The sequence below is a fragment of the Lissotriton vulgaris genome, chromosome 2_1 (genome assembly GCF_964263255.1).
Source record: "Lissotriton vulgaris chromosome 2_1, aLisVul1.2, whole genome shotgun sequence".
Classification (NCBI taxonomy): domain Eukaryota; kingdom Metazoa; phylum Chordata; class Amphibia; order Caudata; family Salamandridae; genus Lissotriton; species Lissotriton vulgaris.
In genome coordinates this window covers 593789786-593814867 of record NC_141687.1, presented here as the reverse complement: position 1 = coordinate 593814867, position 25082 = coordinate 593789786, and the positions used below count along the sequence as shown (strand labels likewise).

General features: G+C 45.3%; 1 protein-coding gene across 1 annotated transcript in view; it reads right to left on the bottom strand.

Moving 5' to 3' along the window:
* The window catches only part of TINAGL1 (tubulointerstitial nephritis antigen like 1), a 128987-nt gene that overhangs the window by 38721 nt on the left and 65184 nt on the right, over positions 1–25082 (bottom strand). The window contains exons 4-6 of the mRNA XM_086955637.1: positions 12455–12547; positions 10229–10343; positions 1921–2044 (exon numbers count right to left, since the gene is read on the bottom strand). Coding sequence (XP_086811763.1) covers positions 1921–2044; positions 10229–10343; positions 12455–12547 — 332 coding nt within the window. The remainder of the gene's footprint in view (positions 1–1920; positions 2045–10228; positions 10344–12454; positions 12548–25082) is intronic.

Genomic DNA, 25082 nt, shown 5'->3' with positions numbered 1-25082 from the left:
GGTGTACCCTGAATGGAAACTATGGGGAATTGTTGCTTTATGCATGTAAATGGATATAAATGTACCTGTTTGATAAATTGTAATTTTTCAAAAACCCACCTTTTTGAAGACGGACTTTGTTTTTTACATATTCTCAGTACATTAGCCTCTTCTTTTAAAAATACAAGATAAACACTTGTTCACAGGCTGTCCCCCTGTTTGATCAAAAGTAACATTGCAAAGTTGCAATCAGCTTCAAACATTATTTACATAGTCTAAAACAGAGATGTTCACCCTTTTCATTAATGAGAGCTACTTATGTTCAGTGAAAGTCATGTTGAGCAACGAATATCGCAGTACAAAAGGTGGTGGTGATGGACGGAGCATCTGAACCAATCAAACACTCACACCCAGTCAACAGATCTGGGTTTTATCCATCACCGTTCTTTAGCCCACTCTGCCACCCCAGTTCAGACATGGCCATATGCAAATCTGTCTGACCCTGTGCCTCATTGGAACAGTCCAGCCCATACTGCCAAGCCATGCCTTCCCTGGACCGGATTCAAGCTTCCTAGGACCGGTTTCTGTCATTACAGGCGTCTTCAGCCAGGCTTGCTTGAATCCAGTGGTAAAGTGAGCAAGGGACTCACGTCTGAGCATACCCTGCCAACTTATGGCGAACAAAGCGGAACAAAAGGGGGTGGTGATGGACGGAGCATCTGAACCAATCAAACACTCACACCCAGTCAACAGATCTGGGTTTTATCCATCACCGTTCTTTAGCCCAATCTGCCACCCCAGTTCAGACATGGCCATATGCAAATCTGTCTGACCCTGTGCCTCATGGGAACAGTCCAGCCCATACTGCCAAGCCATGCCTTCCCTGGACCGGATTCAAGCTTCCTAGGGCCGGTTTCTGTCATTACAGGCGTCTTCAACCAGGCTTGCTTGAATCCAGTGGTAAAGTGAGCAAGGGACTCACGTCTGAGCATACCCTGCCAACTCATGGCGAACAAAGCGGAACAAAAGGGGGTGGTGATGGACGGAGCATCTGAACCAATCAAACACTCACCCCCAGTCAACAGATCTGGGTTTTATCCATCACCATTCTTTAGCCCACTCTGCCACCCCAGTTCGGACATGGCCATATGCAAATCAGCCACGAATATCAGCACATCAGGCAAGATTGCATTAGTGGCCCACCTATGCATGAGTGCCAGCCATTATCACTTCCATGAAGGCTTGGCAGCAGTAATACCCGTATTTTTACCTCTGCTACACACTTTTCAATTTTGGTATACATATATAAATTTAACCATGGAAAAGCTTCTAATTTAGTTTACTGGGAACCCACAAGAGAGCTAATCACAGGTACCTGGAGAGCTACCATTGCTCACAAGCTAGTCATTGGAGAAGCCGGCTCTAAAAAAACATTTTAAATTGTTTTATGTTATTTCTCAGATTTAATTATGTTGCTCCATAATCTCAGTACTTTTACACTAAAATTGAATTGCTGTAATATGCGCATGGGGTTTCTGCCTAGCGAAACAATTAAATAAATACTGGACATTTTCTATGTAGAGCACCTTCTGACTGAGATATTCCCATTGTACCCTTGACATGGTACTGTGATGGTTTAAATACTTTCACGACCCACCGGATTCCTGTGTTGGGAATGGAATAGTTATTGCTCTTTCAGGGATCTGCAGGGGTCTGTTGCAGTGCAAATGGTTAGAGTGTTTTCATTACTACGCAAAATGTGTCTGTTGGGGAGACTGTTTTCCGGGTGCTGTAGTGATTTGCTTGTTGGTGTTGGGCAAGGGTATGAGGGACAAAGTTACCAGGGTCTTGCAGGGACTCATATGTTGACGGAGGGTGATTAAAAGGTTGGAGAGGTTGTCTTTTGTAGTGGATGGAGACGGGAGTGCCAGAAAGAGTTACCTGCAGTTGAGAAAGCCCAAGATCCAGCGCAGTTGCCTTGATCCAGAGGTTCGTGGATCATACCCGGCCACTTGTCCGCTGCATTGAAAGAGGCCGGCAGGACCTCGTTGTTCCCTATTTTCACCTGAATGAAAAAACAGACAGTTCACATAAGGCATCACAAGGGTTGAGTTAAGGCTAACAATGCTAGAAAGAACAAGAGGGGGAAAGTAGGTCAAGATGAGTGAAGGGACCAACAAGGACTGGGAAGGACAATAAGACTAAAGGTTTAAAAAAGTGAACCTCGGTGGACCAGGTCCTCTGGGCAAGAAAATGGTTATTAATGCTGAAGGAAGGTCAGAACGGCTATCAAGGTGTCAGAAGGGCTAGACGCATCCACAAAATTAGAGAGCGCTCAGCACATTTTAAGAATTTTAAGAGGTCAAACAGATGTAGGAAAAGGACAGTGCTGTCATTCCAGAATGAGTGGGTAGATTAATGCTACCTCAGACATCTTCTCAGGATAAATCTGTACAATGCAGAATCCATCAATTGGGTGATGCCATCTCTAGAGACTGATTATATATATGTGTTTTTGCACTCATGAGATAAATGTAATCCTCACCAAGGCCGTTTAATGTGCCATACCTTGAGTAGTGGTAGCCAGTTTCCACAGTTTTAAAGGGACATGGACAATTTAGCAGTCGCAAAGCCGGTGACTCGCTAAATCACAGCGTTTGCGACCTTTAAATGGCTTTTTAAAATGTTCTATACCAATTTTGCAATTCTGTAAGTGCCTACCGAATTAAAAAATGTGTTTAGAAATGCATAGCGAATCGCAATTTGGAGCCAGCATGTTTAGGGCGCCCCTTCCAAATTGCCACTCGCAATGACTTCCCAAAGGAGGCGGACTTCTCTCCGCTGTCACACAAAGCTGATAGCCCCCTAGGGTCTCTCGCCCACACCACTGACACCCCGGACCCCGGAGATGCCTCTCCAGGCCCTGGGAACACACTTCTGCTGGAAACAGTAAGGCCTTGGAGACTAAATCTGAGTCCGAGCCAGGAACGTTCCGAGCCGGTCTCTGCAGTCCGTATTCCCACTCCGCCTTATCGGCAAAATGAGCATCTCATTTTTATGAAAATATTTATTTTCTTTAGACTTAGTTTCCAGAATTGGAAGCAGCGTGGGCGCCAGCAGAGTGTTCAAAGTGCGTTTCCCACTGTGAGGGAGAAGGAAACATCTCTCTCCTCGAATTCTTGTGTTCACCCATCCCCCTGGCTGCTCAACCTCTCTTCTCCATCCTCTCCACTACCCTTTCCTAATATCCCGAGTCACCGTCGCTCTCTTCCCAATAGGCCGCGCTCTGGAACTCTCTCCTCCCTCGGCTGTAGGAACCCTCAGCAAACACATCGAGGTCTAAAGAGGGGTGACCCGTCGGAACACAAACACCTGACCCAACACGCAGACTTCACCACAAGCTGGCACCAGTCATCGCCACACTGTCCTTTTTCCAATGTATCTCAAACTGACCTAACTGCCCCTCACATATTTTCTGTTACCACTCTCTTAACAGATTCTACCACCCAGCATTTTATTTCACATTTATGATTTCCCCCTTTTCCGCACACTGACAGTTATAATTTCTTTTGTTTTTAATACGGGATTATGCTATGTTAATTTCTGGCATTTGTTCAATATAAATCAAATAAATACACACACGAACAAAAACAGGTATGTAGCTTGCTCAATCTACTTCACAGCCTTTGCCTCCGTTCATCCCTAAGCACAGCTACAAGTTTACAATACGAGTGGGGCCACAAAATGAATGGGATGAGGGGCCCCTGATTATCCTGTATACCAGACAAAGTTATTGGCCTGGGACTGAGTAGAGTGCCTCCTTGAGGGGTAGAGGGTCCCTTGGACGATTGGGGAACCCCCTACCCAGCAGAGGGTACACAGGCCTTTGTTATGCCCCTGATAGTGGCAAACCTTGGATCCTCACACACAGCACCTATCAGTAACTATAAAGGTTACAAAACAAACATGCACTTTTCTAAGCCTATTCAACAGCGAGGGATTCTCTGACAAGCCCACCATGCCGGTGGTATGCACGGTGTGCACATGATACAATATAAAACAATATAGTATCCTCTCTCCCACTTCTCCAATTGTACTTTATGCCTTGGCCCTCTCACTGACTCCTGCCACCTTAGTCCTCCACCTCCCTCCATATCTACCCTCTGCCTCCTCTTCATCGACCTTGTGACAAGGGTGGCTATATGGAGACCCCTGTGCATTTGCTGATTTGTTTGATTCTGAGTATTTCTACTTTTTATTCTGCTGCTTTCGGCCTTTGATGTATGGTTCAGGGGTAGCAGAGAGAGTTTAACCGCTATGCAGCGGGTTTGGGCATTCATGGTAGTGCGCTGGGTGAGCCACTTAAAGCTTGAGCGAGGTTCGAGCCCGGTGGCTTTCTCGAGCTCATCTTCAGTTCCTCTGGACTCTCAAGCCCAAAATGAGCCAAGCTTTCATGTGGGTCTGGCCTGCCACTCACACACTAACCTCATCCACCAAGAATGACAAACAAAGCCTAGATTGATGATGTTGAAAGGCAAGAGAAAGACATGCCCACCTAGTGGCTAAACTGCACAGTATGAAACCAGAAAACCTGGCATCAACCCTGACTTCCCACTTGACAAAATGATGTGATGTTTGGCAAATATTTTGTTTCAGCTAGCCTCTTTTTTCTTCATTCTCACATACGCGAGTAGCCTCAGCAAAGTGAGTTCAAGTTATGATGAATTGTACAAACGTCTCTTTGTGTTTGATTTAATAAACTATCAGGCCTATCCACAAAGATAACTTACACTTATGAGTAACTGTACATGTTTGATTCACTCTTATAATTTTGACTACTTGACTACTTTTGGCTGATCGAAAAATTCGAGTGTGAAGAAACTAAAAATAAAGTGCAACTTACATGTCTCCACCCCTTGAAAAGGGGGCTGGAGTTTAGCTTACAAGTGTTATTTACAACTAAAAAACAGTAGTAGGTCTGGCTTAGGCATGGCCAAACCCTGATAGAGGCTGGGACTAAGCGCGACGATCGGGGCCACCGCCGGACTTCTACCGGCAGCGCACTTTGGGCTGCATTGTGCTGAGGCTCGCCTGCCTGACCCTAAGATGGTGACCCGCTAGAGACATCGGAGCTGCTACTCTCCGGGAGGACTTAAAAGCTTATGCCCTGCTCTTGCCAGACATCCCCTAGTGGGCCTACGACCTGGCGGCGCTTACCTGGCCCAGCGGCAGCTAACCCTGAATATTGCACCTTTCCCTGCCACATGTCGGTCGGTCTGTATACTTTGAGCTGGTCACAAAATGGAGTCACTCGTTCCAAGTGAGGGGCCTTCATCTACTCTTGCCCTCCCACGATGAGACCCGCAGATACTGAGGTTGGTGCCTGCCTCTATCTACCGATGCACTAAAACTTTGCAAACCAGTCTATTAGAACCGGGCTGTCCTGCGTCGCATTCCTCCTGGGGCAACTCACCCAGCGCGCTCCTTGTCATCTACTACTCACCATTTTGGGACTCTCCGTAGCCTGCACATATGCTGCGGTTCAGTGGCCTCGGCCCCACACACTGCCAAATGAACCTTGTGGCCGCCCCCAGCGCAACGAGGGAGGACCCCCTGGACTGGTCCACATGCCGCCCAAGAAGGGGACGACCAGAAGGGTCTGCAAGGGACACCGCTCAGCGGCACCGCGCAGAGAACTCCATTATGGCGCCTGTGAAGAAACGGACCTGCTTTTTGAATGCCTCGCAGCAGATCCATGGGAACTTTTACCGAACTGCCTACCCCCTGCCCATCCCTGCTCTACTCCTCTCCTCTTTCCGGCTACTAACCTTTGCCGTCACCTGTCCTTGCCCTAGTCCCCACCCTGTTTACCTGTGAATTTCCAGCGTCATTTGAGAGCTAGCTATTTTGTCTGATGCCGATGGAGCTACCTGGTTTAGCTATAGGGGAGACAGGTCAGGGATTCCCTCCTTGGACGTCATCTACCCAGTCGGTCTTTAGCCAGACTTCCTTTCGTCTCTCCTGTCGTCTCTTCCCGCTTCCTCCCTCTATCTATATCTCTACTTCTCTCCTCTCAAAATGTATTGAGAGTGAACTATTGTGTCTGATGCCCGATGGAGCTACCTGGTTTAGCTATAGGGGAGATGGGCCGTGGATTCCCTCCTTGGTCGTCACCTACCCAGTCGGCCTTTAGACTGATCTCATTTCGTCTCTCCTTGTTGTCTCTTCCCCTATCCTCCCTTTCTCACCTTCCCTGTTCCCTCCACCCTACGCTCCATTTATTCTGCCCTCCATGTTATTTAAATGTTTCCCATTGAGACCTAGCTCTTTGGCCAAAGCCCGGTAGAGCTACCTGATAGCTGTAGAGGAGATGGGTTTAGGGGCTTCCCCCTCGACCGTCACCTACCCAGCTGGCCTTCGGGCAGACTTTCCTTCGTCTTTCTGCTGTTTCTCCCTCCCATCCTGTTTTTCTGCAAACCTCTTCCCTCGACACTTGAGACCGAACTACTTTGTCTGATGCCCAATGGAGCTGCCTGGTTTAGCTATAGGGGAGATGGACCGTGGATTTCCTCCTTGGTCGTCACCTACCCAGTCGGTCTTTAGACAGACTTCCTCTCGTCTCTACGGTTGTCTCTTCCCTTATCCTCACGTTCTCACCTCATATACCCCCACTTCTTTTCTCTCTCCTTTCTCTCCTCTCCTAATGTATTGCTGATTGTTTGATGCAATGTGTAATTGTTGATCTTTTTCTATTACACTGTTAAACCACATTGTTGCACTTCCTTTCGTCCCTCCTGTTGTCTCTTCCCGCATCCTCCCTCTATTTATGGCTCTCCTTCTCCCCTCTCTCAATGTACTGAGACTGAACTTTTTTGTATGATGTCCGATGGAGCTACCTGGTTTAGCTATAGGTGAGATGGGCAGTGGATTCCCTCCTTGGTCTTCACCTACCCAGTCGGTCTTTAGACAGACTTCTTTTCGTCTCTCCGTACTGTCTCTTCCCTTAACCTCCCTTTCTCACCTCCCCTGCCCCCTCCACTACTTATCTCTCTCCTTTATCTCCTCTCCTAATTGTATTGCATATTTTTTGGGGGGGATTTTTTGCGTAATTGTTGAACTTTTTATGTTACATTGTTAATTCTCATGTAAAGCGCTCTGATACCTCTGGGTCTGGCCAGCGCTATATAAAACTCTTTAAATAAATAAGAAATAAATAAATAGCGCAACCCCTCCCATAGAAAATAATGGCATTAGGGACTTCAAATAAAAACCCCATGGAAAATAATGTTAAAATAAATTGCATGATATAAAATACTGAAAAATATAAATCATATAATATAATCGAAGGTTAAAATAATGTATTAAAATATGTTCGAATTTTAATTGAATTACAAAATATTTTAATCGCATTATTGACATAAAAATGAATAATATAAATGTAATTAAATATGATCAAATGACCTTTAATAAATTCTATACACCACTTTTCACAATTATTAATGCAGCATAAAGGAATTATTTTCTGATTACTTTACGTAAAGGACTTATTTTTTTACTACAAACTTCAGAAAATTATTTTATTTTGATTGATTTTATTTACCTCAATAAAAGGTTTTATTCAAAACTGAGTTATTAGTGATGCTGCATTTTTATTTGTTAATATTTGTAATATTTATTTTCATGTTTAATAACGCAGCAAATAATGGATTGATATCAACCCTCTCGTGAGTGCATCTTGACCGGTTTTGGAAGTGCTGTCCAAGATGTTTTGAGGATTTATATCATGAAGGGTCCCTGTGACTACGACGCACCATCAATGAATTATGGCTGAGCGCCATGCAGCACATGGGCCTGCAGTTGTTTGCATGCATACATAAACTCTTGTGAGGTGGGGACCCAGCTTTCTAGGGCTGGTGGCGATATACCTCCTTGGACAAGCAACTGCCCTGTTGGAATGACTACTTGCACACTCTGCCAGATGAGCATATGCAGGCTTTATTGGAACCCACTCCTCCGTTGGTTGTAAAAGTGGTCTGCTTTCTATAGATAATCATTTGAGCGCTGCCTGTCCTTCCAAGGCTCGAAGTCCACTGTAACATGTGACCCAAATGACAAAAATGCTGAGTCAAGAGTATTTCAATAAGCAGAACGGAAAACATCCGGGACAAAGGTGCACAAAGACTAGTGTATCCTGAAAAAGCTGACTGTTCTGTTTCCCCTTTGTGCACTTCAAAAGAGACCCTCGGGCACTTCTTGTGAAACTGGCAGCAAATGAATACGAAATGTGCCTGTGAGGAACCAGCTGGATCCTGCAACCCTTGGGTATTACTGAAGAAGCTGGCAGGACGCCACCACCCCTGTGCATTCCTGAAGAAGGTAGTAACATCCTGGCACCCGTGTGCCCACCTTAAGAAGCTATAAATACCCTTCTACCAGGTGTTGTTGTGAGGAAGCCGGCAGGCCGTTGCCACCCTTTTTCACCCCCTAAGAAGCTGGCAGGACCCATCCAGTATTATGCATTCACAAAGACGTTGATAGCATCCTCGCACTCTTGTGTCTGCTAGTAGAAACTGGCAGCATGTTGTCACATCCTGGGTGGACCCTAGCCCCCAGTGCACCGGTGTAGAGGCTGCCAGCTTTTAAATAAACTGGCAGAACCCCGTCAACCTTGTATGATCCTGAAAAACCCGACAGGACTCTAAAACGTGTCCTCCAAGCTACTTTATTTCCATGCTGAGGGTTTAGTGTGGGTGCCTTCACTAAGGGCTATATTAGATGCCCCATGCTCACAAATCCTCACATCTTCCCTTACAGTTCGGATAGAGGATGAAATGTTGGAGCCAACCTGAGACTCTGCACAGCCCCTCACGGTGTGCACATAAAGAAACTGGCAGGACCCTAGCGCCAACCTCTGCTCCAGAAGAAACTCCTGGTACAATTGCATCCTCGTTCATCTCTGGCCGTTTCTTGTTCTCCTGAGTTTCTGAGTTTCTGGCAGGTCTGTAGCCCCCTCGTTCATTCCTGAAGGAGTACGCCATGCCCCATTGCCTTAATGTGCTCCTTGCCTCACGCTGCCCACGATGTGGTCATGTCTCCTGGAAGGGGAGGAAGAGGTGCAGGCTGAGGAGAGCCTGTAACAATATGTGCTCAGAGTTTCGTCCCCAGGGTGGCGGGCTGGATTTCCTGGAGGAAATGAATTGATAAGGACCCGGCCGGCCTATCGTACAGACGTCTTTGTGCGCCTTCCAGCATCGTATCTCAGACTTGGCCAGAATAAAAGAACCATTATATTCTCAAAAGGGGGAATTCTTGGGCCATTCCACGTGCCAGGAGAGAGAGCTTGGAGAGACAATGCAACGCTGTGAGGATGTGTGAGGAGAGCAGTCCTGTTGGCGGGGCCAGGACCACTGAGGCACCGTTGAGTCCTGTAAGGGTGGCAAGCATAATGCACCAAAATCAGGTGAAGCAGGTGATCAGTGAGTTCCTGTGCTCTAACATTTCACCTTCTATCAGGAGTAATGAGGAAGATATGAGCATTTGTGAGTATGAGACCCACACTACACCCCTTAGTGAAGACATTAAACCCTCAGCATGAGAGATGAAGTAATAGGGAGAAACAGATATAAAGATGATACATTTGGACACAGACAAAGGGAGAGAGGTTGAATAAGGATCTTGGAGGAGCTATGTAGAGATCATTCAGAATACGCAGAAGAGGCTTAGATAGTTCTGTGATACCCTGGCAGGGTGCAGCTGTCTCTAGTTCAACGTGAGTCGCAGTACAACCGCCTACAATTGCAAGATCAGAAACTGTGCATGATTTGTGGTTTGTGTTATTTGGGTAGTCCTCTTTATAGAGGAGGTCTCTGACCAAGATTGACATTTTCTGAGTTGCCTCACACACATGTGTGTGCATTTCTAAGGAAGAGGAGGCACAGGTAGTTTTCAGCCTCAAGTTGATGGCCTGATGGAGCGGTGATACTTGGAGATGAAACGCAAATTCATTATTTTGAGGGGCAGGAGGTGCTGCAGTGGGAGAGTTTCCACCGCCTATTATGTGTCTCTGACAATGTTCTCTACCAGAGCTCATCTGTCAGTCAAGGGGCTTCTAGAATGTTTAGAGGATTTAGTGAAACCCACTAATCTGAAAATCTCTCTATTAATTCCTTGTGGGTAGCACAGTATTGAAGTTGTTCTGCAATACCCCAGCACGGTAGGTAAACCATCTGTATGACAGAAAGGCACTCACATGTAACTCGTTCATGTTCATGACGGATGATGGAGGTTTACTCGTCCCCAGGCGGTAGCGGATTCCCTCATCCAAGCTCATCCCCCAAAATTGACTGTAGTTGGCGGCACGCCAGCTGCAGGGAGAAAAAGGAAAACAATTCTATTTTAATGCAGCTCAACTCTTAGTCATTCAGCTTTCATCAGAACGGGTGGGTCACTCAAATACCGAGCCTGCAGCAGCAGAACTGGGTAGAAGTTTAGCCAAGGCACTGTCTGTGAAAGTATTTTACACTTGTTTATTATATCTTGTTTTGAGGAGGTGAGGTTCTAATTACAGCACTCCAAATGATAAAGGTTCGTTTAGTCTTTATCTATATATTGCACAAGTGTACAAATTTACTGTTGTCACCAGTAAAATTTACAAGACGACACAAAATTTAAACAGCATAAGGGCAAATTAGTGATCCAATGTAGAGTCAAGAAAAGGTCCTCTTCAGATAGCGTTATTTTGTATTTTCTCCTTTATTCAGATTTCATAAAAAGACAAGTTTTCCCAGGATAAACATTGCCAACACGTGTTTCGTCTCCCACAGAGACTTCATCAAGGCATGAAAAATAGAAGATAGATGTTCGGTAATCCGCTCAAGAAATGAGGACACAATGTTAAATTTTAGAAGTGGGATACCCCAAAACTAGAAAATTAGGTGAAGGTACACGGCTGTAATCACTTCAACAAGTAGGTCGGCGTGGTTGTCTCAACAAAAAGTGTAATCAAGGGCGAGAATAGATGTAAGTCAATATAATAGTCCAAGGATGTAGGAGAGATCCCATTAAGTAAATGCATATTAGTTTGGGAATAGAATCAGGAGGAGAAAGAGAAAGAGAGAGAGAGAGAGAGAGAGAGAGAGAGAGAGAGAGAGAGAAAGAGATAAAGAGAGCAAGGGAACGATATAGAGTCAAAAGGTAAGAAAAGTAAATACAAGCATTGGGAAAGTCAATAGGTCTCACCTATAAGAGATTTATTGAATTTGTCAATTCCTTTTAGCCATGTGCAGCATGGATATAAGTTGGAAAAAAGCACTATAACTCGGCCAGCACTGACTGCAAAGGGAAGTGATCTGTTTTCTGAGTATCTGGACTATTCTCTGCCTTCACAGAAAAATAACATTTAATTATCTCATGTCCGAACTGTAGTACATCATGTTGGCCCCACATGAAGACAGTGGCAAAAAGGCCATGCAGAGCAGGAATCGAAGTGCCATCTGCATCCTTGAAGCATCCTAAAACCCCCTCGGTGTGACTTTTAGGTGTTTTAATTATGGTGGGAGAGGGCAAGCAACGAAAAGAGGGGTGGGGTGGGTGTTGATGAGGCAATCAGCAATGGGGTAGAGGCAGAGCAGACAGAACAAGGAACAATGCAGGAAGAGGGATAAGGGGGTGGAAGTAAAAGGAAACAAAAGCCAGACATAAAGTATAGGGTGTGGTGGGGGGAGCAACATTTTAAAGATGCAAAGGTGTCTGCCAAACATACCAAACTGCATAATCCAACAAATTGTGCCCCCAAAATATCTATGGATGCCAGGGTGAAGGCAGGATGGTGTTTAAGGAAGAGGGAATTTGTCCTGCCTGAGGAGAACCAGCCTTTACCATGCAGAGCCTTTAGCATGCAGGACCTTCACCATGCAGTTTTTACCATGCATGTAATTACCACAAAGGTTAGTATTTGTATCTTTACCTTGCCGTACTTTACCACACAGGCAGAAGGTTAGTATTTGTTACTCTACCATGCAGAACGTTACCAGACAGGCAAGTATTTTTCAAATAACACCCTTTTGGTGTTATTTAAGAATGATTTAGGTAAAGGTAGAGGTAAAGCTAGGTGAGGGTGACTTTAGGGTTCAGCAGTTTGTAGAGGTAATGGGGTGAGGGTGACTTGAGGGTTCAGGAGTGGGTAGAAGCAAAGAGATGTGAGAGTGATTTAAAGTTTCTTGGGTGGTTAGAGATAAAGGGAGGGAAGGGTGACTTGAGGGCCCAGGGGTGGTTAGAGGTAATGGAATTCGAGGGTGATGGGAGAGCTCAATGGTGCATAGAGGTAAAAGGGAAGGGAGGGTGACTTGAGGGAACAAGTGTTGGTAGAGATAAGGGAGCTGAATATGACTTGAGGATTTAGGGGTGGATAGAGGTAAAGGAGGCAAGGGTGGCTTAAGGGCTCAGGGGAGGGAAGAGGTAAGGTGGACATGTTTACCCATAGTTCCCTCTGTTGACCGCATCAATCATCTGTTCATCGATCAGGCAGACATGTTGCTCGCAGTTCCATGCTCCATTCGTGCTGCAGGTACTGCAGTGAAAAATAACAATGTAATTAGTATAACCTATTCTTCCTTCTAGGCACACACGCGGCAAAAATCACAAGTTCAATGGAGGCAAAATTCTCAACAAGATGTCAATAAATGGCGAGGACTACATGTTTGCCACTTGCACTGTTGCCGCCACAGCAACTCTCTTTATCCCACTTGAAGGAAGTTCTAGAAGAATCTTTTATTTTTTTCATTCAGTCTTAGTATGCAAAACATAACGCCATCTTGTTTTTTCAGATTAGATTTATTGGGCCAAGATGTCAAGAAAAAAGGTTGAACAACCACAAAAAACAAACGGGACGTATACCTCTAGCTCTATCTCTGTTTTTTCACACCTTATCATTTAGGCTTTTCCTCACTGAATGTGTGTATCAACTGTCTGGCCACTCTACTCAAATAATATTATGGATTTACGCAGGTGTGCAAAAAAATTGATCTGGATGGCCCCATATGCGGTAGTGAATTTTATTGCCCGTTTTCTTTTTTCCCCCTAATCTCCTTCTAATACCAACAACGTTTATTTAGTGTGAGATTTGTTTTAAAGAAAATATCAACAAAATTCTAAATAAATGATTTAGGATTTTCATATTTTTCTCCTATGAGAAAAACAACCAGTTTGAAAAACACATCTGTAAAATTATAATATGCACCAATTTGAGATTTGTGTATGTATTGCTAAAAAAATGCTTAGGACTTTTGTTAGGGTTTTCACCTTTAACATCAGTAGAAAACATTCAGGGACCGATTCATAAGAAAGTGACGCATCTCGCCATCATAGCAAAGATGCGTCAGTTTACTTGCGTCACACAAAAATCCCTTGCGTCACCATGTCATTTCATGACATGGAGAAAATGAAGTAAGGCCAATATTTGGCAGATTTTTGTCTCTTCCTAGGAGTCCTGGCTCCGCAACTGGCCCATGGACCAGAAGGAACCAAAATCAGCTTTGGCATAAATGGTCAAACTGGCCTCACATGGCTTCAGGTAAGTTAGCTTAGCAAGGACCCCTGTCTCTAAAGGTTGTTTGTATTTGTGTGTATGAAAAGGGTTACTCTCACAATCAGTCCAAATGGTGTTAAATCAAAGCAAATGTTTTAGTAAGAACTCTCAGGGTTGGATCATGGCAGCCCCCTGGTCCCCAACCTTGCAGACCACCGGAGAAACGAATAGCTATGCTGTTTCCAATTACAACTCTCACCTCCGTGGGCACCGTAGGGCAGACTTGCGACTGACTCTACCACAGCCCCGCTGGCCGGTTCTAACATGTGAAGTGTCCCTAATTCGAAGGTGCCCGTTCACCCCCTTGTTCAATGCACCCAGGCACTATGTAGTGTTATTAGCGACTAGACACACGGGCATCCTCCCGCAAGGGGACAAGTGAGCAGCTTTTGTTCCGACTGGACACAAAACATGAAAGTGAAAATGAGTTTATCAGCAGCAGGATAGAGCAATCCTTTGACTTCCTCCCGGATCTAATCTCAGTTCCTCAGACCCGTGCGGTGCTATTTTGGTGGAATGTTTGTTAGTTTAGGTTATTCTTCGTACAAAAGTAGTGGAAAATTCCAGTGCGCACAACGGGCACTGCAGCGTCATAGCCTTCTCCCTCACTTACACCTGACTGAGCTCTGACGAGCATGAGCCCGAGGGGCCCTTCACTCACTTAGCAATAATCGTTACTACGCAAGTTATAACTTCGCATACAATTACTTTGAAAGTGTTAATGTATGCTAAGTAAAATCTTGCCTAGTAATAAAAATGGTATGCGGAATAACATGTTATATTCCTTTTATTAAAAGTGTAAAACACAACACTATCGAAAATACACTACCCTACACATCTAAAACACTACACTACCCTACACTTACTGAAACACTACTACCCCATGCACTAACATACATATTCCCCTACTCCGCATCCTACACTCATTCACTACCCATCACGCCCGACACTACACTAAACACTAAAACAGTAAACTACACTACACTAACACTACCCTAAACCCTAAAACACTACCCCCAGCACGACCCTAGCCCCAGTCCTGTCCCTACCCCCAAACACTACCATGCACAAACCCCAACACTACCCTAAAACCTACACTACACTAACCCCACAACACTACCCTAAATCCTTAAACTCTACACTACACTAACCCCACAACGCAACCCTAAACCCTAAATCACTACCCCCAGCACGACCCTGCCCCTACCCCCAGTCCTGTCCCTACTCCCAAACACTACCCTTCACGACCCCCACACTACACTGTAATGGTACACGAAGAAATGTCTGCGTACTAATGGATGTTTCCCATCCAAGCCAGCTCCCACAGTTCTACAGCCCTAGAGGCCAGCAGTCCGGCACTGACTGACACCAAACTGAGGCCTCTCACTGCCAAAGCCCCTAAGGCTAATCACTGATTAGCACAAACTGAGCTCGAGTCCCCCTACTACAACTGACGGTGCCCTGTTGTCGACGACAAACTGAGTCCTACCAGTACTACATCCTTTTTACCTCACGCTCACTAACAGTAAAAGGAAGTCTCCCACGTACCATAGGTGTAAGAGGAGAGCAGCACACTCACGGACACCAAACAAAGCCCTCCCTGAACTACAGCCGTACATGCTTCACACTCACTCACTCCACACTCACTCGCGCCAAGCTCAGCTTTCCCAGTACTACCTCCTAAGACCCCACACTCACTTGCGCCAAGCTCAGCTCTCCCAGTACTACATCCTGAGACCCCACACTCACTCACGCCAAGCTCAGCTCTCCCAGTACTACATCCTAAGACCCCCACACTCACTCGCGCCAAGCTCAGCTCTCCCAGTACTACACCCTCAAGAACCCACACTCACTGGCACCAGGCTCAGCTCTACCAGTACTAGAGTCTTGACATGCCATACTCACTGGCGCCTAGCTCAGCTCTTCCAGTACTACAGCCTCAAGACCCCACACACACTTGCGCCGAGCTCAGCTCTACTAGTACTTTAGCCTCAAGACCACACTCACTCGTGCCAAGCTCAGCTCTCCCAGTACTACAGCCTCAAAACCACACTCACTCGTGCCTAGTTCAACTCTCTCAGTACTTTAGCCTCAAGACCACACTCACTGGTGCGAGGCTCATCTCTTCCAGTACTACAGCCTCAAGACCACACTCACTCACGCCTAGCTCAGCTCTCCCAGTACTTTAGACTCAAGACCACACTCACTCGCGCCTAGCTCAACTCTCCCAGTACTTTAGCCTCAAGACCACACTCACTGGCGCTCAGCTCAGCTCTCCCAGTACTACAGCCTCAAGACCACACTCACGCCTAGCTCAGCTCTCCCAGTACTTCAGTCTCAAGACCACACTTACTGGCGCGAGGCTCAGCTCTCACGTACTACAGCCTCAAGACCACACTCGCGCCTAGCTCAACTCTCCCAGTACTTTAGCCTCAAGACCACACTCACTGGGGACAAGCTGAACTCTGTCAGTACTTTTAGCCTCAAGACCACACTCACTGGCGCTCAGCTCAGCTCTCCCCGTACTACAGCCTCAAGACCACACTCGCGCCCAGCTCAACTCCCCCAGTACTTTAGCCTCAAGACCACACTCACTGGCGCGAGGCTCAGCTTTCCCAGTACTACAGCCTCAAGACCACACTCACGCCTAGCTCAGCTCTCCCAGAACTTTAGCCTCAAGACTCCACACTCACTGGGGACAAGCTGAACTCTATCAGTACTTTTAGCCTCAAGACCCCTCACTCACTGGGGCCATGCTCAGCTCTCCCAGTACAACAGGCTCGAGTCTCCAAACTCACTGGCGCCAAATTAGATTCTCTTCAGCACTGTCACCTGTAACTTTATACCCATCGACACCAGGCAGGCCTGTTCCCTGCACAAAATCTTCATTCACTCTGAATATATTCTGAGACCAGTTCTTTGGGAATTCAAAACGTGAACAACAAAATAGTAAGCACTTATGAAGCGCCATCAAACCGTAACCCTCTCTTTCTCGACTTATGGTTGCATAACCTCACTCAGCCTTTACACCATTTCAACCATATAAAACGGAACTATCATTTGGTACAATTTCACCATCCTCCATTGTTCAAGTCGTTGCTTCATGTCATCTTAAAATGGCTTGTGGATTGCCTGAGGCCTGTGTAAGTATGCTTCGGGGAGTTTACAGCTGGAGGAAAAGAAAACTGTTTGAAGGGGTTCCTTAAATCTATCCAGAGGTAGGGGTTGTATGCTAAGAGCTTCCGCCCTTTTTCTCCGACTGTAGATACGAACCTCTGATGGATTTCAATGGCCACAGTATATTTTTTTGATGATTTTTGTTTTTGATGTTTATACACATTGATCCTTTTTAAATTGTTGATGGATTATACCAATGTTTTCATCTCACTTCCACTTTCCACTGGAAGCCACAAGAGATTAGGTATGCCGTGTTTGATCTGGTGTCTCAGAGGCAGGCTCACAACAATGAAGGCAGCATTGTTCTGGTGGACTGGAAGCTTTAGGAGATACTTTTGTGCTAAAGGTGCATTCTGTCACCGTTGTCTGTTGTAGAGAGAATATTGTCACTAAGGAGTGTCAGTTAGGCACTGACAAGTGTTATTTGTGAGCAAACTGGAAATTGTGGCCCAAAGGTAATATTGATGAATATATCTATATCTCATCTTCAAATAGCATTTTCTGGTTGAAGACAACGCTTACACTGAGGACTTCTGTTGAAGGTGGTTTTCCTGGACAATATGGCTTTTATCGTGGAAAAGGAATATTTGGAGGCAAATAGTTATTAACAGCATGGTGTTAGAGACATTTAGGGCTTTCTAATTTGTGGACTCACAAATATACTGTAGGGAGGCACTGATGTTTTAAAAAAAAGTCAATCTTAATCAATTTTCAAGTTTCATTTTGTTTAATTGTTGCTCTGTCCCTCCATCTCAGAACGATTTTATGGCAGGGAATTTAGTTGGGTGAGTAAGTGGTTGTTTGTAAATGTTTTTCCTGAAATTAAAGACTATGGGCTATGGGCGGAAAATCCGTTCCGCTCGCGGATTTTGCGGATTTTCGGGAAATTCGCAATCCGCGAGATTCGCGAATCTCCCGCAAAATCCGCAAATCCGCGAGCAGCGGATTTTGCTCGCACTGCTCGCACTGTTCGCATGAGTTCGCGCCCCGCGAATAAGTGCAAAATTGCAGAAATACGATCTTAGCAAAACTGAAAGTAACTACTTACCAGGTTCAAAAGTTCAGGCTCATCATTAGTAGCCATTTCCTGTAGTGCTTCCTGAGGGGCCCCTCCAGAGTTCAGTTGCCAGTTGAAACTATTATGTGACCCTGCTCTGAACCTCAGAATAGTTACACATATGCCACAAAGGTCCTGAATTACAGCTAAGGGAGACAAGCAGGAGCCAGGCTGGAAGTTAAAATCCATTAATCAGCCCCTAATTCATTATTGTCAGTTGGGGCAGGGCAGGTGTTGTAACTAATTTTGCAACAATGAAAGCACTTAGCAAGTGCAAAAGATCACTAATCAGGGCGCACTAAGGAAGCAGGTGCCAGCTAAAAAAATATTCTGTGACACATTAATCAGCCCCAAATTAATTCAGGTCACTTGAGGCAGGGAAGGTGTGCTTTGCTTTGCCGAAAATAATGTACACTGGACAACCAGAGGGTGTGGTGATGAAACAGAGGGTGGCATGGGTGGGCCAGAGGGTGGCATGAGTAGTCAGAGAGTGGCAGTGGTGACAGAGAGTGGCAGTGATGAAGAAGAGTGTCCCAAACAGGCTGGACACGTAGAAACAACAAGTTCGCAAAACTTGCGACCCGACAGGTAAGTTCGCAAATTGCGAAATTGTAAAAACCCTCGCGAACTGGCAGAAACACGGGCGAACACAAAAAAAAAATCCGCAAATTCGCGGGAATTCGCGGATTTTGCGGATTGCGAATCCGCAAATCCGCAAAATTCGCGAACGCGAGATCCGCAAAATTCGCCCATGCTTACTATGGGCCATATGCATCAACACATTTTCCCATAGACACAGAATGGGCAAAACCCTTTGATGCATCTGGCCCCATTTGCTAGCTGGCAGTTTTGACCTTATGGTGGGTGGGAGGAGTGAGGAAGGAAGGGGCAGGGAACGCTGTCTGGTGCAGCCCCCGTCCTTCCCAGTGCAGTATTAGCCATGCCCTGCCCCAACTAGCTCCTTTAAAAACGTGTCAGCGCCAGTCCCTTCCCACACGTTGAAGTGGTGTCCTAACTCATCTGTCACTCTGGCTCGAGCTCCTTGACAGGCACGGTCTGTCTCCTCACCCTAGCAACACCAGTGGTTTCAGTGAGACCAGAAGGTTCTGATTGGACGATGGAAAGATATGGGGGTGGGATCATAAGCAAAACAGGCAAACTAATCGCTTCACACACTAAACTGGTTATAAACGTACCCTGCTGATAATGTATAAATTCTTATTACTATTTCCTTCTGACTACATTCATGTAGTATACGGCTTCGTTACTACATAGCTGGCAAGTTTCCAGGTCTATTCTAGATGTGCTAGCCCAGCCCAAGCTAGTTTTTTCTTTTTTTAAATTTATTCTGGGGCATGTAGTCCTGCTGTGTAATGAAATAAGAAAAAATCTGTACTGGACCAGCTCATCATTCACGTACCTGGGAAGCGTTTCAGGCTGGTACTACTTTACGAGTTCAGTGATCAACACACAGTGACACCCATAAATATTGATCCGGCACTGCTGCCTCGTCTAAGGATGCTATTTGCAATGTGTTTAAAGTCTTACAGGGCTTATTTACAAGCCCCTTGCGCTGCAGGTGCATCACATTTTGTGATGCACATCAGGCGCAAATTGCTGCCTCATATTTACAAGGACAGGACAAGCCACCCTTCGTGGCTTAAGCCACCCTTCGTGGCTTTTCCTGTCCCTGTCCCTATAAATACGACCCCATTACATGCAGCACTCTGTGTGAAAGGGGCGTTCCATGGGTGTTGCTGTGGGTGTTCCCAAGCAACACCCATGGAGCATGGGATTTATGAGAAATCGTAAACCTGGAAATGCGTCTGAATGCTACGCCACCCAGGGGGAGGTGTAGAGAGGCGTAATGAGGAGAAATGTATTAATTTCTCCTGTTTTTTCCTCTTTCTATGCTTGCTGCATTCTGCAGCACACATAGAACGAGGAAATCACCTCTGGTGATTGTTTATGTGCAGGAAGTTCCTTCCTGCACATAAACGATGGTTTAAAAAAATGACATTTTGCAAGTTTTTTGCGTGCTAATGCAGCATACATATGAGTTGCAAAACTCAATTTCAGATTGTGTATGTGCAGGAAGGGACATCTTCTTGCACATAACCAATCATTCCTGTGACACAGGCATTCTTGCACCATGGTGCAACGGGTGACAGTGTCTGCGCATGGCAGCAAATTGTGCACTAGCGCAGGGGAGAGCAAAGGGATCCTTCATATCCTTGTAGATAGGACGCATACCTGTGCTTTGAACGTGCTGCAGCGTGGCACAGCCAAAGGGCTTTCGGTGCCACGCTGCAGCACTTTCTTATAAATGACATCCCTTATTTTCCTTGTACGTGCTTAATGGAGTATGAGTGATGTCTACATATGTATATATATTCCTATTATTTTGTTCTATATTAGAATAGATCTACGCCTACTGTACAAGTATTGCAAAGTGTTCTGTCACTCTTACGAGGTATAGAACCACAATATCGAAAAAAGTAAGTAATTTGTACAGGAACCTGCCAGACTAATGGCAATAAAAAGACGTAGGGCGAACTGAAGAAGATTGTTTAAGGTTTTTGTAACAAAGTTTAAGACTTTGTCCAAAGTGGCGGCCCATAAGCAGGGTACTGCAGTAATCTGGTCAGCAGAGTGCTAGTGAATTGATACATGCCTTGGCTTTGTAGGAAGGGGTATTGATGCAGCTGTGCCAGGTATTTAATCCTTGATACCTGGATGCAATGAACGTGGTTGTAATGAAATGCTGAACTTGCATGGAGAAGCTGAATATGACACCACAGTTTCTAGCACAGGAAGCATTGGTGAGAGACAGGGACTTTAGGTTGGGTTACGTGGTGAGACTGGAACAGATGTGGTAGGACTATCTATGACCCCACTTTTGGATGAGTACAATGAGCACAACACGAGTGAGCGGAGAGGCATTGAGTGGTGAATCGCTGGAAGACAATCAGTAATAGAGGACTGGGTATAATCTGCATATTGATGATAGGAGAATTTGAAATGAGAGATACCATCACCAAAGGAAGTGGTGTAAAGTGAAAATAGGAGAGGACGCAGTTCTAAGCTTTGGGAGACACCAAACCGACAACTAGTAAAGAAGTGGGTAGGGAGAGCCTCGATTCTCAAGTGAAAGAAAAATAACCCACTGCGAGATAGAAGGCAGAGAGGATGTGGCATAACGGTCAGAGCTGCCTACTTTGGCACTGGGGAACCATGTTCAAGTCTCGGTGTCGGCTCAACCTCCTGTGATTCTAGAGAAATCAATTAATCTCCCAGTGCCTATAAAAAATGAATGTGTGCTTGTGTAATGTAACGTGTAACTGGGTGAGTGCTGAACCAGTCACTGAAGGTCTAGGAGGAAGAAAGATGAGTTGATTGACAGCGATGAATGCTGCAAAGAGATTGACGAATATACGATGGACGAGAGGTAACAAACTGCCTGGTTGCCTGGAACCCTTAGCTGGGAGGGGATTCCAGGAGCAGGGCAATTTGATTACTTGCATAAAGCATTAGACCACATAGGAGTGCATCTGCTAAGGGTCTTCTCCTACTACATATTCCACATGCCTTGTCACCTTTGTCTCAGGTCATTATCTTTTGTATAAACTTCCCTCCAGGCTCCTTGCCAGACATGCGCCTCCTCCTTTCCTTCCCCCTTCTTTTTCCAGTCTCTGAACCCTTCCCCTCGACAGGCATGGGATTTAAGAACAGTTCAGCACCAAAGAAGAGCATTCACAACATCAGCTCAGTTACAACAGTGAGCGAGTTTGGATTGATGCCCCCATCCTGAAAAACAATGCGCTTCCATGTGCAGTAGACTAATAACAGAAGCTGCAATGATTGCAGCACAACTTAGAGAATTTTCTTAGAAGGGAGCCTGACAGCAGCAGCAAAAAAGCATCCTTGGCCTGGGTTGATAACAACGTATTTACTAAACGGAGAAGAACACCCTTCCAGAAAAAGAGGAGGAAACAGGAATACCTTACTTCTCCAGAAAAAGAAACAAACCTTAATTCGTGGTTGCAGGGGTCACACCACAACCTTCATAAGACATTTGTTTGCTGAAGAACTTAGAAGAGGTACCGAAACAGAGAAGCGGTTCCTCTCTCTCTACACAAGAACTCTGCAGAGATGGTGGCCAAGTGCCACCTGCCTTGAAGATGAAACCCATTGGAGAATACAAAAGTCTTGAAATAGGAAGAGAAGAGAAACTGCACCTAAAGATGTGGTCCTTCCGATAGAGCAGAGTGGGGAATGCCCTAATAAGAACTTGGTAATCCCCCAAAAAAGTGACAACCAAATGCAATGCCTAACACTTGAATCAGCAATGCAATGAATAAACAACTATCCTTTCAGAAATGCCCAGTACTTACGATCTACACTGACAACAAAGTAGCAACGGAAGTAATAGTGAAACTCACAAGAGACATGTCTTCAGTCAAAACGCAAATCCATTCCAGTTACATGCTATAGAAATACCACTGCCCTTGCTGTGGTCTTTGCTTTATTTATGCAGTTTCTTCTTTGAGATCACAACTGCCACCAAATGGACTCCGAGGGTGCACATTGCACAATATGAAATAAAAATCAGTGCAAGGCAGAACCGAGATGTCAACCTGCATCTGAACAAAAAGAAATTAAAGTGGTTGCTGGACTTGTAAAATACACTCCGCTCTGAAAGGCCCTTCTGAGACTCGGGAGCACAATACACCCCCTCCCCTCCCCCCCCCCCCCCCCCCCCCCCACGACCCCCGCCCCCACCCAAAGAAGAGTGGTAAGATAGCTGCTCAACCACAGAAAAAGAAAGAAAACAATATGCCACACATTGTTTGCTGAGCAAGGCCTCTGAACAACAGTGACAAACCAGAGATTTTTACTCTGGTATAGCCAAGGAATAGAAACCATATATTGGGGAGACTTAAAGAAATCATGCTTCGCTTCGCATACAAATCAACTTAAGTGAAACGTTTCCAACACTCAGAAGTAAAAACATCAAAGGGAGAAAAACACACCTAAATATAGCATGAACACGGAGAGGAGCACCGAAGCAGTGGAACTACAGGCACTGCAACGAAATAGGACAACCAACACAACATATAGAGGTAATGATGCAAAGCAAGTGAAACATTGATGACAGATGTTTGTAAAAACGTCACGCATATCAAACGTCATCCATATCTTGAACAACGGGAGGCTTTCTACACAACCATCACCAATAGTAAACCGAGAACACAAACAGTTTAAAGAGCATAAATAAATGCACTGATGAAAATGAAGGGATACTGTTGTGTGAACCACATGCACAAAGGGCAAGGAAAAGATGCCACAGACAGCCTCTTAGCCACAGATCCGCATACTTCTAGCGCTACTGCTATCCAGTAGCATTTTATTTTGTATCCTTCCATAGTATATGAACCTGAACTATGAAGCCCCTCTCATTTCCAAGCTGAAATGCACCTGGTGCAGCTTTTTGTCTATTTGGAAATAAACTTCCTGTAGAGTGCGATCGCCAATGACACAGGCATTCTGCAGGAAGGCGTGATTCTTTAGAACATTCCATGATTACCCACAGGACAGAGGCAGTTCAGTGTCCCTGTAGGAGAACGTTTACCACACGTTCAGTCACATATCTACCTCTGTAGAATCTGCACGCTCTCTCTCAACATGAAACGTTTATTTGATCCAGACCTCATTATAAAGCTACAGTCAGAAAATGTAACACCTCTTTGTTGGCGATATGATACACTTATGTACATGACTCTTTCTTCTATTTTGCATTTAAATTAAGACGAGTGATAATTAAAAACACTTTTGGAGCCTGATGGAACTAATTCACCTTTCGCAAGGTTCTTTTCACACTGCAGCAGTAGAAACAGACTTGAGGTTTAAAAATGATTTTTATACTAAAGTGAGGGTTTGAAGGAAGGGAGAGTGACTGAATCTTCAGATCAAAGTGTTGTGACATAGGGAGTCATTATGATGCCGCAAGGACCGTCCGCCATCAAACGTGGATTACCTGCCCGTCAGATTAGGATGGTGGGGGGATCCACACTGCGAATGTGGCGGAAGCAAAGACCATCGGCCACAGAACCACCATAGGCAATTTCACTGATTGCCTGGCGGAGCGGTCTGCATGCATAATATGGTGGCAGTGCAGGCTTGATCCACCCTTTCCATGACGGCGAAATTGTCATGATAAGGCTGGGCGAAAGTTCTATTCGGGGGCCAGTTGCGGGCCCCCAATGTGTTGGGGGGAGGTGTATGTGCACTGGGGGTACCCATGGTACCCCCCTACATTTCAGTGCACTGACTGGCAGGCACTGTGTGGTGCCTGCCACATATTTATTTATTTATTTATTTATTCATTTATTTATTTGTTTATTTATAAGGTTTTATATAGTGCGAACGTGACCCACAGGGGTATCAGAAGCGCTTTACATTATATAGTTATAAAGGCATACGAATATAAGGTAGTATACACGCATTTGTTATTTATCTTTACATACAAAAGAGGTAAATAGGATAAGATAACATAGGCGACCAGTAAAGCAGATATAAGGATCCCAGAGAGTGACAGATCATTATATTGTATACAGGTATTGAGCCATAGGTCAGTATTGAGGATATAAACAAACATATAATGTTCTCTTTCAATCCACAAGAGGTAGCCAGTGATATGAGGGTCATAACGGGGACACGATGTCAGCATAGAGTCAAGATTTATGACGTGAATTTGTTCATTAGGAGTATTTTTACCTCTTTTGTGAAGGTGGTAAAGGAAGCGATTCCCCGAACCGCTGGAGGTAAGGAGTTCCAAATCTTTGGAGCGATCCCTGAAAAGGCCCTGAAGCCAGTTCTCTTTTGAAGAAAGCTTTGTGGTTTCAGAAGTGAGGAGCTTGCACTTCGTAGTTGTCTGCATCCTCCGGATCGTTCTAGTTTTAGAGCTAGGTAACTGGGTGTATTGGTATGCAGTGCTTTATGGGTCATGCAGGCAACCTTTAGTTGTATTCTTGCCTCATAGGGCAGCCAGTTCAGAGTTTTCAGGAATGGAGAAATATGGCTGTTTCTTTAAGATCCTGAAACCAATCTTTCCGCAGCATTAAGAGAAGCCCTCAGCGGAGCCAGCTTGTATTTGGGGAGACTGCAAAGAGTGGTGCTTCCATAGTGTAATTTTGGTAGCACTAAGGCTTGCACTGCCATTTTTAGCTCGGTGTGAGGGAGGAAGGGTTTAAGTTTCATTAGTAGACTCATCGGGTGATTGGC